The following is a 17,792-nucleotide window of genomic DNA, read 5'->3' as shown; positions in this document are numbered from 1 at the left end:
AAAACGGTATGATCCCGTTATGTCTCCACCCACCATACTAAAATTACATCGGTTACTTGCTTTAGAAGATAGTGGGAATTGGTTGTAGGCGTATTAAAGATCAATTGATGAGAACCATTCATAGCTTGCTGTACTTCCGCTGATTATGAGAGCTACTTTGTCCATTACTTAGAATATTTAGGCATTTGGTAATAATTTTTTTAGATTTGTTCACTTATAGTTTTCGAAATAAAGGCTACTTTGACCGAGCCATCTCGTTTAACAATTACTACTTCAGGATCGATGAGATCGTTGAACGAATCTTCCGACCAATTCGATCGGTTTTCTTTACGCGTGTCTTAATAAAGTTGTTCGATGCATATATTTTTTTAAAATTAGATGGATGGGAATTCTTCGTTTTTTGTTGACCTGATTGAATCTTGGTGGCCCATTAAAGTAAGTGTTTCTTTTCAAAGTTTTAAATAATTCTGATCTAGTAGTAATGCCTGCAAACTCTTTAAAACTAAAAATTATAAAGTCATTTTGTTGGGTGTACTCGACAATTGGACTGATGGGTTCATGAGATTCGAGTTGATTCTCGTTTTGTTCAGTAGCTCTTTTGATTTTGAGTTGGCTGTTACGTCCTATTAAATTGCTACACCTTGATACCCAGCTTAGGTAGATTGTTGCTAGCCATTAGGTTTCTCACTGCTTTCTCGGTTAGGAAAATCTCTAGTTGGTTGCTTCCCGTCTTTTCACGAGTCGATTGAATTTTCCTCTTGCCTCCCGTCTTTTTTGATTGAGCTTTCACGAGTTCTCTTTCTGTCACTTTTATAATATTACGAATTCTTTGGTGTGCTCGTTTTTTTAGTTTGCTCTACGTTGATCTATCAAAAAAAGATGTCTGGTTCTAATTTTTTTGAAAGATACTTTTACGAGAATGATACCAGGCTGGCTGAGTCAATATGAATTCCCTTCTCAAATGGATTATTGTCGCTGAAGACTACCTTCAAGGTTTTTATCTTCTCTTGCCCTTCTTTGGAGACAACTGATCTAACGCCATCTTCTATCCTGTCACGTACCTTGTTATCTTCGTACTCCTCGTCGATCACCTTTATTATGGAGTCGTCTAGATTAACAAGGAATTCAGGATCTGTGTTAGTGTCCTTGTGGGGAATTGTCTTTTTTCGTCTTTTTATTTGCTTGGTCGACGATGTAAGTATGTAACTGTGTTCTTCCTTTGCTCCTGCACTGTTTTGCAAAGTGTTCCTTCCGTCCACATTTGTTGTGTGACTTCTCTCTAGCTAGACATACCAAGAGATGGCCTTTTTTGAATGAATTTTGGCGCTTTTGGGTTTCTGATTTGCTAAGAATCGGTTCGTTTTCAATATTTGTGTTTTGTTTCGGAATCATGTTTTTTTTCTGGAGTTTTGTTGTACTATTGATCAATCCTGACTCCAATTTCGTGTCGTGGACGAGTATGTAGGTTAGCAAGTTTTCAGGGTTAAAGTATTCGATAAAGACTTTTTTTAAAACTACGTTGCTCGTAATTGTAAGGAAAATGTCCCCCGCTATCTCTGCCTCTAGTTCTCCCAACCTACAGTTTTTTGCTAGTTCCGTTAGAATCTCATGTAGTTTTTCCAGACATTCGTTGTCTTTCTGACGTCTACTTAAAAGCTGGAAAAGCTCGTATGAAGGATTTGATCCCGTCGCGATGATTTTTTTAAGCAGCTGCTAAAAATTTCCAAAAGTGATGTCGAGAATTTCCTTCCTGGGTCTTTATGAGCAAAAAGTTTTCGACCCTTTTTATCTGAAGCTAGATTTGTTGATGTCTTCTTGTCTTCGTCTTTTTTTTCTCGGTGATGTTACATAGCAGTGTATCTCGAATCCAATATTTTTTCGCTGAGTGGCATCTTCGTTCTCTATGGGTTGTTCGGTGATCGAAATGTGTATAGGTTAGCGTTCTGGTGGGCTAATAATTTCGTCTATATCTACGAAATATTTTGCTATGACTGTGAGATTGAATTTCTCTGCCATTTCTCTAGTCATGGGGCATTTCAATAGTTGAGTGGTTCCAAAAAATTTCCAGTCCTCGTAGGTTCGAAACGTTTGACTGGGACATCTAAAAAGTTCCCTGTATTCTCCTAGTTAGACAACTAAGAAACACTGAACAAGATACAGGTTATTTTAACCAAGCTAATCTAACGAAACTAAACTAAATGGTAAAATTAGGATCAAAACGAAGTTAAAAGATAAGCTGAATGATTGAGCTCTGATATTAAAAACAATGATAACCAAATCAGTAATAGCTAAATCGTTTTTGCTCGGTATATAATTGCGACGTCTAAACAGGTATATCACTTGTTGGTTGCAGGAGCGGATTTAGGGGGATTCGAACCCCTGCCAACCCAAAGGGTCCCCCCTTTGGTACTTTTTAAGAAATCCATTTTTGGCCGACCGACCCTAAAATTTTTCTAAAGGCGCCTTTGGCGCCAATATATACTAGTTTTGAGGGGGAGCGCGCGCCAAAAAAACGCATTTTTTTTTTGTCAAAATTTTCTAAAAACTGCCCAAAAACGGCTTTTTTGACTTGTTTTTTTCAGAAAATTGCCTGCGGCGCAGAAAATTTGGCCAAAATAGGGTCTTTTTGCTGCTTTGGGAGAGCTCGGAAAATCAATCTGATCGACCTAAAAAAAAAAAAAGGTCGTCAAAATTTTTGAAAATTTTTTGAAAATCCGCCCCCTCCTCGAGAAAATCCTAGATCCGCCCCTGGTTGGTTGTATAGCAATACTGCAACATGGTGGCATAATATGCTGATATTTTACCCAATACTTCACAAAACTGGCAGTACGTTTAAATGAACTTAAGCCAATGGCTTTCTGTTAACAGAATTCGATCAATCAACTTGGGCAAGGGAGTACGAGTGGCCATCAAAAAAAATCTCACATGACTTTGAGCTTCAATTTTACTACAAGCTGGCCAATTTCGGCTGCACTAGTGGGACCACGTGCAATTTCTCGACTCAAAAATGGCTTCGCCCTCGCCCTCGCCCTACAGAATAACTCAGTGTGGAATGAGCAAAATATTACAATTGGACTATCCTTCGACAAGCCTGTTGAAGCTTACTAAGAAGTCCTCTGCGATTCGCAGGAATATATAGAATGGGGGAAGTTCAACTCTTTCAAGATAAACAAACTTTTTATTAGCCCTGTCGTCTTCAATGCTGAATTTCAATCAAATAAATTAATTCCGGAATTACTAATTTCAAACTCAACATTTAGCAAAAAAGCATTCAATGTACCCAATTTTGCTGGAAAAAAGTCAAAAACACTACTTTATACTTGGTTATATGAGATTTCAAGAAACTGACAGCACATTACGAGGTCAAACTGTGCTTTTTGGGAAATTTAAGCGGATTCCGCAACAAGGACGCTCCCTTTGTTATTTTTTTGTTCTTTCTTTTCTTTTGAACTGTTATCCGTACGGATATACTGGATATCCATTAGAACTCTGCATAACTAAAACACATAGATCGTTTATAGTCTAAACGTTAACCACACCTACTTATGTAACATTATGTAAACGTAATCGTATAGATGTATGATCTAAATTAAGTACGTATTAAACCTAACACCATATTCAATAGTTATTTATGAGTCTCTGTCGCTCTTACGATTTCGAGGTCAGATTCGAATGAGACTTAACTTTATCAATTGAATTTAAGTTGTTCTCTCAATCTTCCTATTTCCCTATTCTCAGTTAGTGATCAGCATAGACTTTGATTACATAGATTATATAGATTATACCCCACCTACGGTTGAGGGTATAACATGGCGCAGCCAGCACTCACAACAAAAAACCCCCCTAGGTATCGCCCCATTTTGGCAGAAAGCCTCGGCGGAACCTCCAACCGAGTGGGAGAAATGGAACCAACAGCACTACTTAGGAATCGTCGCAAAAGACGGAATGAATTTACAAAAGCTATTACGAGATCCACCCGCAGTGCGAAAACCGCAAGAACCTGGTTATGAGCTCCCTATAGAGGGGGAAACTCAATCACAAACTAGGGACAGACACATACGCAACCAAAAGAAAAGGATCCAATGGGATAATCAATGTGCCCAATTGGATAACTTGGGACCCACCGTGGACGGAATACCATGGGAGGAAGCCGACATAAAACTCAGAAGCTTTATTTACCTCAGTCTTGGAAACGAGGGACAAAGACGTCTCAGCCAACATTACCCAGATCTAAAAATACAAGAGACATCAACGAGGGCTTTCTGGAATAGACTAGAGCACCTCTTTATTAAAGACCGCAACGTTACATTTGACAGATACGAGGCGTTCACAAGAAAGCAAAACAAGACGGAAACGCTTGAGCAGTTCCACTGTGGCCTCACGGAATTGGTCATTAAGGGAAACTTCAAATGTCCTAATTGCAATGATAATACGTTGGAGACTGAAATTATTCGAGGTTTAATCACAGCAAATATGACAAATGATGAGGTACAAAAAGACCTACTGGCCGAGACGAAAACCCCCGACCAAGCATTTGAATATGCAATACGCAGGGAGAAAAGTTTGGAAAACCAACTGCAAATACGCAAGCAAGGATCATCAGCAATTTCTTCTCAGCAAACGGGCATAAAGTCCGAACCAGTTGGGTTCATTCAAAGACGAGGAGGGGACTCGTACCGCAATAATAGACAAGGGAACAACAGGGGTCGAGGACAACCACAGCGGGGAAATTCGCAACGACAAGACAAAGACAGGAAACAATCTTGTTTTAAGTGCGGTAATCTGTTCGGACCTGGTCACCTCCAACAATGTCCGGCAAAAGACAAAATCTGCAATAAATGCGCAAAAAGAGGACACTACGCAATACTCTGTAACTCCTCAAACGTTAATGCAATCAGTGAAGAAACAGATCCCGAATTAAATATGCAGAACACAGATATAGCGGCGTACGTTGATTATCTCCAGGCAGAGGATATCGTTCTGGGATGCGAACTCATCCACCCAGATGACAACAACGTAAATGCTGTAAATTTTCAAGAAGAAACGGCAGAAAAACTAACGACGGACGACTTAATAGGACATCTCATTCGAGTTAAGATAGGGAATAATCATATTACCTTCATTGCAGATACAGGGTATCCAACGTCATTTGTAAACAAAAAAACAGCGGTTACACTACAAAATACAGTGTCAAGGGCCAGACGCATTCAAATCAATCAAGACGACGAGGCTAATAGAATGGTCTGCTACAATTGTTACGAAATTCCGGCTTTCGGCAGGCTGATTGCCCCTATAGAGTCAGGAGGGTGGACAATCAACACCGCGCCATTCGTTGTGGTTGACGATAAACGGGCGAATGTTCTGGGAAGAAACCTCCTACTGCAACTAGGCATCCATCTTCACCAAGAAAAACCAACTGGTAAGTCAATCAATTATATAACTGACTCAATCAGACACAGTCATTACAATTTGGGTCAAATCATCATACCCGGGGTTGTGCACACGCATCGGACGCTCAAAAAACCACAAGGTTCATACAAAGTTTCTACACGGATTCAAGGCGCTACAACAAAAAGGGCGCAGAATTCCGATTCACATTCAGAAAAAGGTCGAACAAGAACTCAAATCGTTGATTGACCACGGTCATATTGTGAAACTAGATAGCTGTAGCGACAAGCCATTCATTAGCCCAATCGTAATAACAGTAAGGAAAGATCATTCAATATAAATAGCAATGGATCAAAACAAATTAACAAAGCGATACATAAAAACAAGTATCAAATGCCAAACATCGACTTACTCTTGGATAATGTAGCCCACTCAGCTCAAGAAGGTAATGGTAAACCAGGGACAACATACTTTTCTACCATTGACCTTTGCAATTCCTACAGTCAACTGAAATTGGATGATAAAACTAAAGTGTAACTTTAGTATAACTGGCCGGCAAGCAACAGCCACCTATCAATTCCAGACTGGATTCTACGGGCTCACGGATTTGCCCGCAGAATTCCAGAAGGCCATTGATCTAATGTTAAATAACGAAAAGGATACCTTCGATTTTCTTGACGACATATTGATTATATCCCACGGAACTAAAGAACAACACATCGATAAATTGAAAAAAGTCTTAGACAAGTTAGATCAAGAAAATATGGCTATTTCGTTAAATAAATGTAAATTCGGCTTTAAAGAAGTAGAATGGCTGGAGTTTGTCATAAATGAATACGGAACCATACCAATGCACAAGAAAACCGATTCAATTACAAAACTCCAACACCCTAAAACTTTCAAACAACTCAAAAGTTTTATGTGATCGGTCCACCATCTGAATAAAATTATACCAACTTTGCACAATTGTGTACACCATTGAGACCACTCTAATCATCTTCTTCCGAATTCCACTACGATTGGGAACATAAACTTGAAGGGGCATTTAAAACCATTCTTACAGCGGTGCAAAATATCACAGAAAATCTACATTTCGTAAATAATCGTGAGACAAGAATAGTTTGCAACGCAAGCCGCGATGGTATCCGAGCAGCACTTGAACAAGAAATTCCAGATGGATGGGTTACGGTGGCATATGCTTCCAGATTTCTCAACGCGTGCGAAAGTAAATATTCAGTAAATGAGTTGGAACATTAGCTGCAGTATGGGCCATTGATCATTTTAAATATTATCTGTATGGCCGCCGTTTTACATTAATTAATAACCACCAAGCTTTGGTTAGTGCTCTAAATAGCAATAAGAACAATAAAACATATCAAAGTCGCCTAACTAGATGGATTGACCGTCTCCTCCCATTTGATTTTGACATAAAACACCTTTCCGGCAGCAAAATGGGTTTAATCGATTATACTTCGCGCCATCCGGTGGGGAAACCACAACCCCCCGCGTATTGGGACGAACATTTCGTAGTGGCACTTATTGATAAATTCTTTTCTTGACTTGAATTTGAAGACAGCACCATAGCTAACATTGAAATGATCCAAAACCCAAACGGAGTTCAACGCACGTTACAGCCTGACCGGAGCGAAAACTTTCCTCGTTCAAATTCGCAGCCAAAAGCAACAAAATTCACTGTTAATAGTCAACCTCTAGAAAACAGTCACTCTCTATCAAACTCAAACATTTTGAACCAATCCACAGTAAACAAAATACAAAAAAAAATCCTTCTATAGTCATCAGTCTAACCAACCTTACTTGGCCAGACAACCCAGCGCTTCACTTGACACCAAGATGAATCGACAACTACAAACAGGAATGGCACTACACCCGTTCAAAAGAATTCTAAGAAATTGTCATAGCGGACAACAAACGACGGTAACAATTCCGCCTAGCAATTTTGCATCGTTCACAGAAATTCCGGAGGAACCAAGCCAATCAACTCTCTCATTCAGCGATGTAAGGCACCAAGTGATCCCGTCGGAGGATAGTTTCACTTTTAATAAAAAGTCAGACCAGTTGTGTCAAACAGACCCCCCAGACCAACCGGCAGAATGTCAAGCCATCTCTATGGAGGAGGAAGATGTACCGCTAGTTCGGAAAAATCTCCAAAAAGCACTCGACGTGGATTTTATCGCGGCGGCCACAAAACGTGATCGCAATTTTCAACCCCTGATCAATATGGTACGCCAACAAAAGTGGGTTCAGATCAAGGCGTGCTACGGACCACATTTTTACAACGTGCGCGACCGATTGTCTGTCCGTAACAACGTCTTACTCTATGATGACAGACTAGTAATTCAAAAGCAGTTAAGGCAAATCTTTCTAAACTCGATCCACCTAACTCATCCGGGACAAGGCGACATGCTGGAAGCTGCCAAGCGCATATGGTATCCATATCTCCATAGAGATACAGTTACAGCAGCTCAAAATTGCAAGGAAGGCCGCGCCAAAGGTAAGAATCTTCGAGTAATATCGGGTAAGAAACACTTCACTAGCATAGACACCGTGGTCGAACCGAATGAGGAAATCCAATTGGATTTCGCCGGACCGTTACCGGATGAAAACAAAAAAGACGTGTACATCCTAGTTGGGGTAGATAAATTCTCAAGATTCCCATCAGCAAAAGTGGTAGCAAATTACAAGGCAGATACAATCATCAAATTTATGCAAACGAATTTTGTAAATGACGGTGTGCCAAGAAATATCCGGTGTGACCAAGCTCAAGGGTTTGGGGCTAAAAATTTATGATCTATTGCAAAAGCAAAAACATTAAACTGATATTTGCTCCAGTGGACGATCATCGCTCAATGGGCATGGTAGAAAGACTAATCAGAATTTTGAAAACTCGTCTCTCTATTATGAAAATCGATAAAAATATCTCGCCCTACAAAATAGCGTCAGATGTGGCAGAACTAATCAAGACACTGTGTATTACCCCACACACAACAACAAAAATTACCCCGTTTGAAGTACACTACTGGCGTAAACCAAACACCCCATTAACTAATATCTGCACAACACCCAAAATCTCTCGGGAAAACACAAATCTTTCGTGTTTAGATGACAAGATACTCACAAAGTCTGCCCTCACGCCCGAAGCAATTTGGAACAGGGACATCAGTAGTGAGGACGAACTGAGTGTGGCATACAAAAGTAACTACCTTCCCGAACCATCCTTTGAACCAGCGGGACCATCAACACAAGCGGTTCCAAGTAAGATAACGGGACGAGCATCAACTAGCCAGATAGAAACAATGAAAAAGAAGCAGGTGACACTTTCGGATACTGACGAGGACGAGGAGTTCGATCAGGCTCTGCTGAAAAAACTCCCAATAGTTGCTCATCTTCCACTTAATAATATACCCTATGACTTACAAAAAGTGAAACGGTCTTTTCTCGCCGATAACCCGCAACATGATATAGCGAACATTAGAACAAGAAAACCAATTCGTTAGCTTACACAACAAGAAAAACAAAGGATAGAAAGAGCCACCTTGGTTTTCCTAAAAGATCGCTTTAAAGCACCCCAGGACACCAGAGACCCAAAATTAGGAAAACGTATAGAACAAGTGGCACGAAAATTGGGTACCATAGCACGTAAAACAAAAAATCCTGGTGTATTCGGGGCACAATTCAAAATAATCGAAAACGGATCAATCATTAATTACTCCCCGCATACTGCGTGGGTCCGGGAAGATGGAAAAAAACCGAGGGTAATAAGACACGACGGTCTAGCTTTTGTACCAGATCCTCGAGTTTACGGTAAATGTGGACCGGCGCAGCTACAAGATTTTGTAGCATACAAACATTTACCAAGATCTAAACCCCGTATTTCAGACAAAGAAGTTAAACAAACAAAACCAACTGGCTCAAAGATCCAAAAGCAAACACCCAAGGGACCAGAGAATCCGGCGGGAAAATCATCAACACCTACGAACCCCAAACGAAAGCCACCAAAGAACATCGAGGAACTCATCCGGCAAATTACAAACCGAAGGACGCTAGGACAACAACGTATCCATAAAACGACACCGACAACATCAAAAAGTCAACCTTTAAGAAACCCACCAACGGCTACGAAAAACCTGAAGTCTCCCAGTCGAAAAGGAAAGGGCAGCGCAGAGAAAGCACGCAGAGATAACAAACACATAGAATTTGAGTGTGACACGTCTATTTCAATATCATCGGACGATTCTATTAATCAAGATATTACGCAATCGCTACACATGCCCCCAGCCAAAAAGATAGACCGGAAAAACACACCGCTACAGGAAATAATACCAAGCCGTAGATCCACAAGGACCAAAACAAGCGCGCTTGCAAACAAATTCGGAAATCCAATTGCGATTAACACGATCGCCAACGATACTACTGCGGACAGCGCGGTGTGTCACATAACAGTACAACGCCAGCAAGATCAGAATGCGGAACCAATTGGTCAAGCAGCAGGCACGACGCACGAATAGTCAACCGATATCGAATGTATCGAAATCAACTCAACTGACAAAACGCCAAAACAGTTAAGGGTTCAGGAAACCATTGAAGGGACAGGTGGCCAAATCACTTCCATTGGCGACACATCCGATCCAGATGATACACTGTACACACCGACAAAAACGACCACACACTCAACTTCACCACAGAGTAACCCGAGTGACAAATTAGTTTCGAAGTTAAATACTTCAGCACAACGCGGTTCACCACAAAGCCCGATCCAAAGAGCAGTTAGTTCACGTTACCTGATCGATAGACCAACTGGAAGTTCATGCTCACCAGACAAATCATTCAGTGACAGTTTTAATGACGCAATGAAGATCCTCAAATCCATCTTGCCAACAAAAAACTCTATGACATTCCAAAGAGAATGTAAGAGACAAGATCGCCTAAGTGTCTCATTAAACTCACAAAGGAGGCGAAAACCGGCCACCCAACAAATACCACAGACATCATCGGCAACGAACGCCCCCCAAACTTCCATTCCACCAAACGAGGACGCTACCGAAAAACAGGAGAACATATGATGTGCTCATCATATAGAAAAAAGAAGGGGGAATGTTATCCGTACGGATACACTGGATATCCATTAGAACTCTGTATAACTAAAACATCTAAACGTTAACCATACCTACTTATGTAACATCATGTAAACGTAATCATATAGATGTCTGATCTAAATTAAGTACCTATTAAACCTAACACCATATTCAATAGTTATTTATGAGTCTCTGTCGCTCTTACGATTTCGAGGTCAGATTCGAATGAGACTTAACTTTATCAATTGAATTTAAGTTGTTCTCTCAATCTTCCTACTTCTCATCTCATCTAGCGATCAGCATAGACTTTGACTACATAGATTATATAGATTATACCCCACCTACGGTTGAGGGTATAACATGAACGTTCCGACACAAATTTAACATGTTTATAGCCTTCTCTCTAGAATATAGGACCATGTAGACAAAAAAATTGTCCGCCTACCCATTGCACAGTTTGAACTCGTAGTGCTTGTTACTTGAGTTCAGGCAAACTTGTTTTCAGAAGCTTATAGGAAAAAACTATATAACTAGTAAAAGCTGGTAAAAACTGGTTTGAAAGCGTAGTGCTTGTTGCTTGAGTTCAGGCAAAATTGTTTTCAGAAGCTTATAGGAAAAAATTATAAAACTAGTAAAAACTGGTAAAAACTTTTATAGCATTTGGGGAGCCTGATTTGCTTGTAACAGCATATTTCAATATGCTGTTACAATCAAATCGTTTTGTTAAAATTTAACAAGTTTAAATAATTTATTTAACTACAGTCCTGATTTAATTTAACCGGACAAATTGAGCTAAACTTGAAGTTTAAAACGGGTTTTCTCAAATTAGGTTGAGTTAAGGTGAAAACTTATGAAGACAAAATTGCCTAAAAATTTAGCATAACTAAAATAGTGTAATCTGTTTTGCGAAATTCCGTCCAAAATTTTTATCTCAAAAAGGGGTCATTTTGGCTTTTCTTAGTTAATCAAAAATAACGCCAAAAATACCCAGTCGATCACAGACATACTTATATCGAAGTGAGCCCCTTACGTAGTTCAACAAACTTTAAGAAGGATATATTCTCCAAAAAAAATTGCAAACCGCTTAAAAGTTGTTTTTCAATAAAAAGTTGGTAATTTTCATAAGAAAATGACCTTTTTGGTCTATCAAACAAAAATAAATTAACTGTTTTGGAGATTTAACCCTTTGATAAAATTATGCCTGTGATCGACTGGGTGTTTTTGGCGTAATTTTTGATTAACAAAGAAAAACCAAAATGACACATTTTTGGGGTACAATTTAGGGCCCGAGTTTTGCAAAACAATTGCACCATTTTAACTTTGCTAAAATTTTAAGCAAGTTTCGTCTTCATACGTTTTCGCCTGAACTCAACCCAATTTGAGAGAAACGCGTTTTAAATTTCGAGTTTAACGCGTTTGTCCGGTTATTTTAAATAAGCACTGTATTAGTGCAGGCAGTTTTCAGAAACCATTGTTCTTGTTAAAACTTCTGCTTTGTGAACTTAATATTTGCCAAAATAACTTTTTGTGGTTAAATTCAAAAATACTAGTTCTTTAATTTCAATTGTTAAAAACCGATTCCACTCGTTTTATTTTTCCGCGCATCTAGTTTAGAACTGCTGAGTAATCAATTTTGATGATTGTCAGAAATTTGAAAGTGCGTGCTCAAAAGTGTTTTACCTTTTTACACGGAGAGAATTCTTGCGAGATATCTAATTACGTTTATAAAAAATGCTTCGCCAATTTCTACTTCAAAAAGTTCTTGTGTTGAGGAACAGCTCTAAGTTAATCAGAAATAATAAAAATTCTTGCCTGTCAATCAGACAATCTCCATTGATGCAACTTTCCATGTCACAACCGCGAGATTTATCGCAAAAGCGCCCTGTCCAGCCCATATGACATGAACAGATCCGCCCATCCTCACAATCACCGTGAACACATTCTCCTGGTGCCTCACAGCTCATCTGATTGCAATGTTTTCCTGTCCAGCCAACAAGACAATCGCAGAAGGTGCCTTTTTCCAACTCAAACAAACATTGTCCGTTGTTACAATCTGTCGCAGATTTTCAGTGTTCGATTCTTGGGTTTTTCACCTAAAATCAACAAAAAGATGTTTGTGATATGTTATAGTAGGTGGTAATTTTAAAGTATAGTGCATGTCCTAAATATGAGAATTATAATGCATAATATAGTCACTTAATTCATTTTCAATTGACTATACATGCTGCTAAAATAAATTTTACCTGATTAAATGATATTCAAAAGCTCAAACTTTACACTTCTTCCGCCAAAAAATTTGGCTTTTGAAATACATTATAAATGCTGTGAGAAAAATAATCAAAAGCAATCCAGCGATTTAAGATGAAATTACCACCTAGTGTACAATGTCTATTATAATAAAAAAAACTTTAAAATAATTATAAATAAAGCTATGCATAAATATGCGCATTATAAATAAACTCTTCAAAGTGCGCATATTTTAGTCCAGAACATGGCCAATTTGGCAATTTTCAAACCGCCAGAACTTTACAAAAATGACCGAAAAGTAAATTTTGTTTTCAGAAAGTCAATATCTTTACTGGGGTATAAAAATGTTCGTGAAAACAGCTATTTCGATTGGCAAAACTTGATTGAATAATAAAAACCACATCGAGCATAAACATTCCGTTTTCTTCGAAAATCAGAACAATAAATCTCCGCTTCCGTGTTAATAGCGCGAAATAGTTGTCTCAACTGGGCCACAATGGCAATACTTAACCCCCCATAACTTTACGAAAATTGATCACAGGTGAAATATTTTTTTCAATTTTAAGCTCAAGATAACAATAACTTTTGAATGATATAAAAAACTACCGTCGAAAAAAGCTAGTTAAAAAGCTAGTAAATTAGAGAAATAGCAATCTTCCTCCATTTCAACCAATCAGTTCAATTTTTTCAATTTCTTCAAAGTCTTCATGATAAAAAATGAATGTAAAATTCTTGATTTATTGGCTCGAAACAATTATATAATAATAAGTTCAGCTCACTTTTTTTAAAAGCCTGTTCATGTCTGCAGTTTAACTATTTCCTCAATTTTAATATTTAAGCTGGTTTTTCTAGTAGATAATAATGGACCGAAATAATAGGTTTCAACCTAAACTTGTTTTTTAACCCTAATGAGGTTACAAGTGAAACGGCCTATTTAACTGAAAACAAAGTATTTGTTTTCCGCCAAATGATGCTGTTCTGCTTGCGATTGTGCTTTTGGTTTCTGATGCTGCCTAAAAACAAGCTACAAAAGCATTGCAGTGAAAGCAAACACTTAAAGGTCGTGAATGGTTTTACTTTTTTTTTGCAACGTATCTGATTTCAACCAATATGTAGAAACTAAAAAACATGTCAAAAACGATTGTTTGCAATGAGCGAAACGCAGACGATTGTCAGTTTTCGAAACAAGACACATTCCCAGAAATGAGCGAAGGCTTTTTCAAAGTGGATCACCAAGGCATTAGAAGAATTTTGGAAGGCGAGTTGTGTTATGCTTTACCATCTGAAAATTTTTGAACTGAAAAAAGTGTAGACGTTGTTGTTCCTCAAGAAAAAACCAGCATGATTTCGACTTGGCAGTTCAAGAAACTGTACATTATTTTCGATTAAACCAAAATCAGAAAATACGAACACGTGGTTGCACTTTCTGGTGGAGCAGTTGACTCGCCAGCTAAACCTTTTCTTCTTTTGTAAAAAATTTGGAACAATTTGATGCAGAAAAGGGTGCACAAAATGTTTCTATCACACGATGCAGCGTATTGTCTGAAAGCTGGAAAAATTTTGAAACCTTTTTTTCCAATTTTACTCCATGATACTTGCGTTCGCCACGCAATGCTTTTGTCTTTAGAACACGTTCGATTGAATACGGATGTGGCTAAGGACTGTTTTGCTACTTGGGTGAGATCTGGTATTTTTTTCTCGCCAAGAACTGGGAGAACATTTATGAATGGGTTCAAAACCTAGAAACTGATGGAACTATTGTGAAAGAAGTCAAAATTCCTTCCAAAAACCCGGTACCCTGATGGAGATTTCACTGCTTTTTTGCTTCAAAAAGCCATCAAAAATCACGTAAAAAGGCAGGTGCATCTTATGACACTAGCAGATAGTTTTTTTCGAAGACTACGAGGAAGCAGAAGGGTGAGAAGCCGAAAACACGTTCAAAGAAAGGCTTGTGAAAAACTCCGACAAAAAACAACGTTTACGAGCAAAGGCTGCTTTTTGTTCACTGCTCCCATGTCAGTGGAAAGGAAACGTCTTTTAGCTTTGGGAAAGTTAAGGATTCAAACTCTGCAAACTTTCATTTTCAAACTAAGCAGAAACTGTTGTTTCTGAGTTTTGTTCAGTTCACCATTTTTTGTGACTTTTTGCTAAGTTTTTCACCTTTATAGGCGCCAAATTCGATTAAAAAATGACCGTTTTTTCCGGTCCTCAGTGGCGGATTTAGGGGGAAGGCGAGGAGGGCTTACATAGCCCCACCCCCCCCCCCCCCCACTTCTTCAGGGATTCGACCCCCTGCCGACCCAAAGGGCCCACCTTTGGATTTTTTTGAGAAATCCATTTTTGGCCGACCGACACTAAATTTTTTCTAAAGGCGCCTTTGGCGCCAATATATGCTAACTTTGAGGGGGAGCGCGCGCCAAAAAAAAACGCGTTTTTTTTCTCAACATTTTCCAAAAAGTGCCCAAAAACGGCTTTTCTTACCTGTTTTTGACAGCGTCTCTTTAGTGCTTTTGGAGAGTTCGGAAAATCAATTTGGTCGACCTAAAAAAAGGTAGAGAAGAAAATCCTAGAGCCTCCCCTGCCGGTCCTTGCAGATAATTAACAACAATTCTCAGGTAGACAGCATGAATTTGTTTAAATAACGACAAGATAGACATGATGAAATTGCACCATCTCAAAGTCTATAGAGGAGAAATTCAAACTGATGGTTTTACAAATCATGAACAAAAAAAGTAGCTGTTGCTAAATTTTTGAAACAACTCCTTCAATTTTTAAATCTGTCAAGCTTTTTTACTACTCACCTTTACTGCTTAACTCAGTTTTGTTTATGAGAGTATAGAAAATTGGGCAAAAAATGTAATTTTAAACTTTGTGCAAAAGATTCTTTTTAAGGATACCAGCAAAACGTCTACGCAATTATGCGGACTTGCGAATTGTCCGGTCTTGCAAAATTTGAGAAAAAACATGCAAAATTTGCATTTCAAACGATGCGTAATTCATGTAAGAATGGAAGAATGAACACAGACTGAGATGTTCAAAATACGCTTGATTTTAAGTAACATGAACAAAACACGGAAACTTGCAAAAAAGCTTATGGCTTTTTTTCTGACGAAGAAAAATTAATTTTTACCTGCTGCTTCTAGGCCAGCCAACGCCATGGTGAAACATCCTAGGAGTGCCCACTGAAACATTCGAATTTCATTTATCTTGCCTACCAATATATAGTCATCGTTGATTCAAGTTCAATTCAAATGGTCGCTCGTCTTTATATATAAAAAAGTCTTTTCGATCTTAAGTTATTAAAGAAGCTTAAATTATGGCAAAAAAATACTCGAAAGCAACTGGCATATCATTTTTCTGGCCATTTTGTTTTAAAGTGTCTAACATCGGATTTTCTTACAAGATTTTTTTAAACAGTTTTTTTGGTATTTTCTCTCTAAAATCTTTAGGCCAGACAAAGATTAGGCTGGGTCGGCAATGATTAAGTATTTTCAGTTTATACCAGGAGAACATTAGGAAAACACAATCAAGTTTAACAGAAGTTCAGGAATTTTACACAGGGTAAAAAAATAAGAAATGGGAGCACGAAAAGAAAGGTTAAATTGAAGAAAACATTAGAGGTTCATTTGAATTTTTTAAGCACTTACAATTGCACTCATGATCTCAACCTCTTGAACCTAAAATTGAGAAAAATTTGTGAATATGAATACTTTGGTTGACTATTTTCTTTACTGACTGTTTTTGGAGATTAGTATTTGAAAAATGAGATGGTAAGTTTCTAATCTTGAGTTTAAATTTATGAATCTCAATGTCGACAGGGGCTTACGGACTTTATAGTTCAGATAAGAACTTAAGTTTCTTGCAACATCAAAAAGATCAAACTTATGAAAGTTTGGAGTAACGATTGAAAATTTAATCGACTGAAACAACTAGTTACGTGTTTGCTACGCTCATAAGAGCAGGACTGATACGAAATTTATGAATATCGATGTCGACAGGGGCTTATGGACTTTATAGTTAAGATTAGAACTTAAGTTTCTTGCAACATCAAAAAGATCAAATTTATGAAGGTTTGAAGTAACGATTAAAAATTTAATCGACCGAAACAACTAGTTACGTGTTTGTTAAGCTCATAAGAGCAGGACTGATATAAATACTAAAACATTAACTTACTATAACGCGAATTTCTGAACGTTCCGACTGCTTTTCAAGACCTATGAAGCAGTAATAACATGAGAAAAAGAAATGTAATAAAATAAAATGAAAAGAATTATTTTTCAAATTTGAGATTTTTTGTGAAAATCATCCCCCAAACGCCATATAAAGTACTCAGTGATCGGTTTCGCTCCTTGTAGAAATTCGTTTATGGCAAATAAGCTTCCTTCAACCAATGTGGAACAATTTCTAAGACTGACTAATATCCGCTCACGCGTTAATAGTGCAAAATATATCGCGCGTTAATTGTCCCAAATTTGCCGATATGGCAATCTTTGAACTTTTCCCACCTCTAAAATATCCCCCCTCGAAATTAGTTTGCATGGCAACTTGGGCACCTTTAGTGAAAAAAAATTACATTCAGTTGGCCGAAATAGGATGTCCTAAAAAATTACACGAGGAAAGAAAAGTGCCAGCGGTCAACACTTTTCTTGCTTTTGAGAAGTTGTTTACTTTGAAGTCTTGGGATTAAGAATATATAAAAAACTGCTTTCTTTTGTACGTTTTTTAATTTCGTTTTGTAGCCCAGGTTTAATAACATTTTCAAATCAATTAAGTTTTTTGTTCAAATTTCCAAATTTTTTTATTCTTGACCATCTAATTGTACCATTGAGAATGTGGATGAACTTTGTATTCGTGTGTGTTTTATTTTTTCTTTGTTTTAATTTTTTTCCTCTTCCACGCAAAATCAGGTAACACAAATAATCATCGGAATGGAATGGTTCGAGCGATACCTCAAATTAAAGCTCTTTCAGTCAAAATTCGAACAAAATTCAAAAGCCTTCAAATGTTTTTAGTGTCGAGAAAAACCAGTCTGAAACTTTGATTCTTTGTCTATTTTCGAGTGAA

General features: G+C 38.0%; 2 protein-coding genes across 2 annotated transcripts in view; one reads left to right on the top strand and one right to left on the bottom strand.

The window, feature by feature from the left end:
* LOC134855467 (tenascin-R-like) overlaps positions 1-16,532 on the bottom strand; it is a 26,029-nt gene extending 9,497 nt beyond the window's left edge. Inside the window, exons 1-3 of the mRNA XM_063872000.1 lie at positions 16,376-16,532; positions 15,859-15,910; positions 12,294-12,574 (exon numbers count right to left, since the gene is read on the bottom strand). Of these exons, the coding sequence (XP_063728070.1) occupies positions 12,294-12,445 (152 nt within the window). The 5' untranslated portion in view covers positions 12,446-12,574; positions 15,859-15,910; positions 16,376-16,532. The remainder of the gene's footprint in view (positions 1-12,293; positions 12,575-15,858; positions 15,911-16,375) is intronic.
* Positions 1-17,792, top strand: part of LOC134855210 (probable serine/threonine-protein kinase DDB_G0282963) — a 514,793-nt gene that overhangs the window by 287,927 nt on the left and 209,074 nt on the right. The window lies entirely within an intron of this gene.

Source organism: Symsagittifera roscoffensis, chromosome 10 (genome assembly GCF_963678635.1).
Source record: "Symsagittifera roscoffensis chromosome 10, txSymRosc1.1, whole genome shotgun sequence".
NCBI lineage: Eukaryota > Metazoa > Xenacoelomorpha > Acoela > Convolutidae > Symsagittifera > Symsagittifera roscoffensis.
The sequence above is the reverse complement of the archived record's forward strand: the minus strand, read 5'-3'. Positions and strand labels throughout refer to the sequence as shown.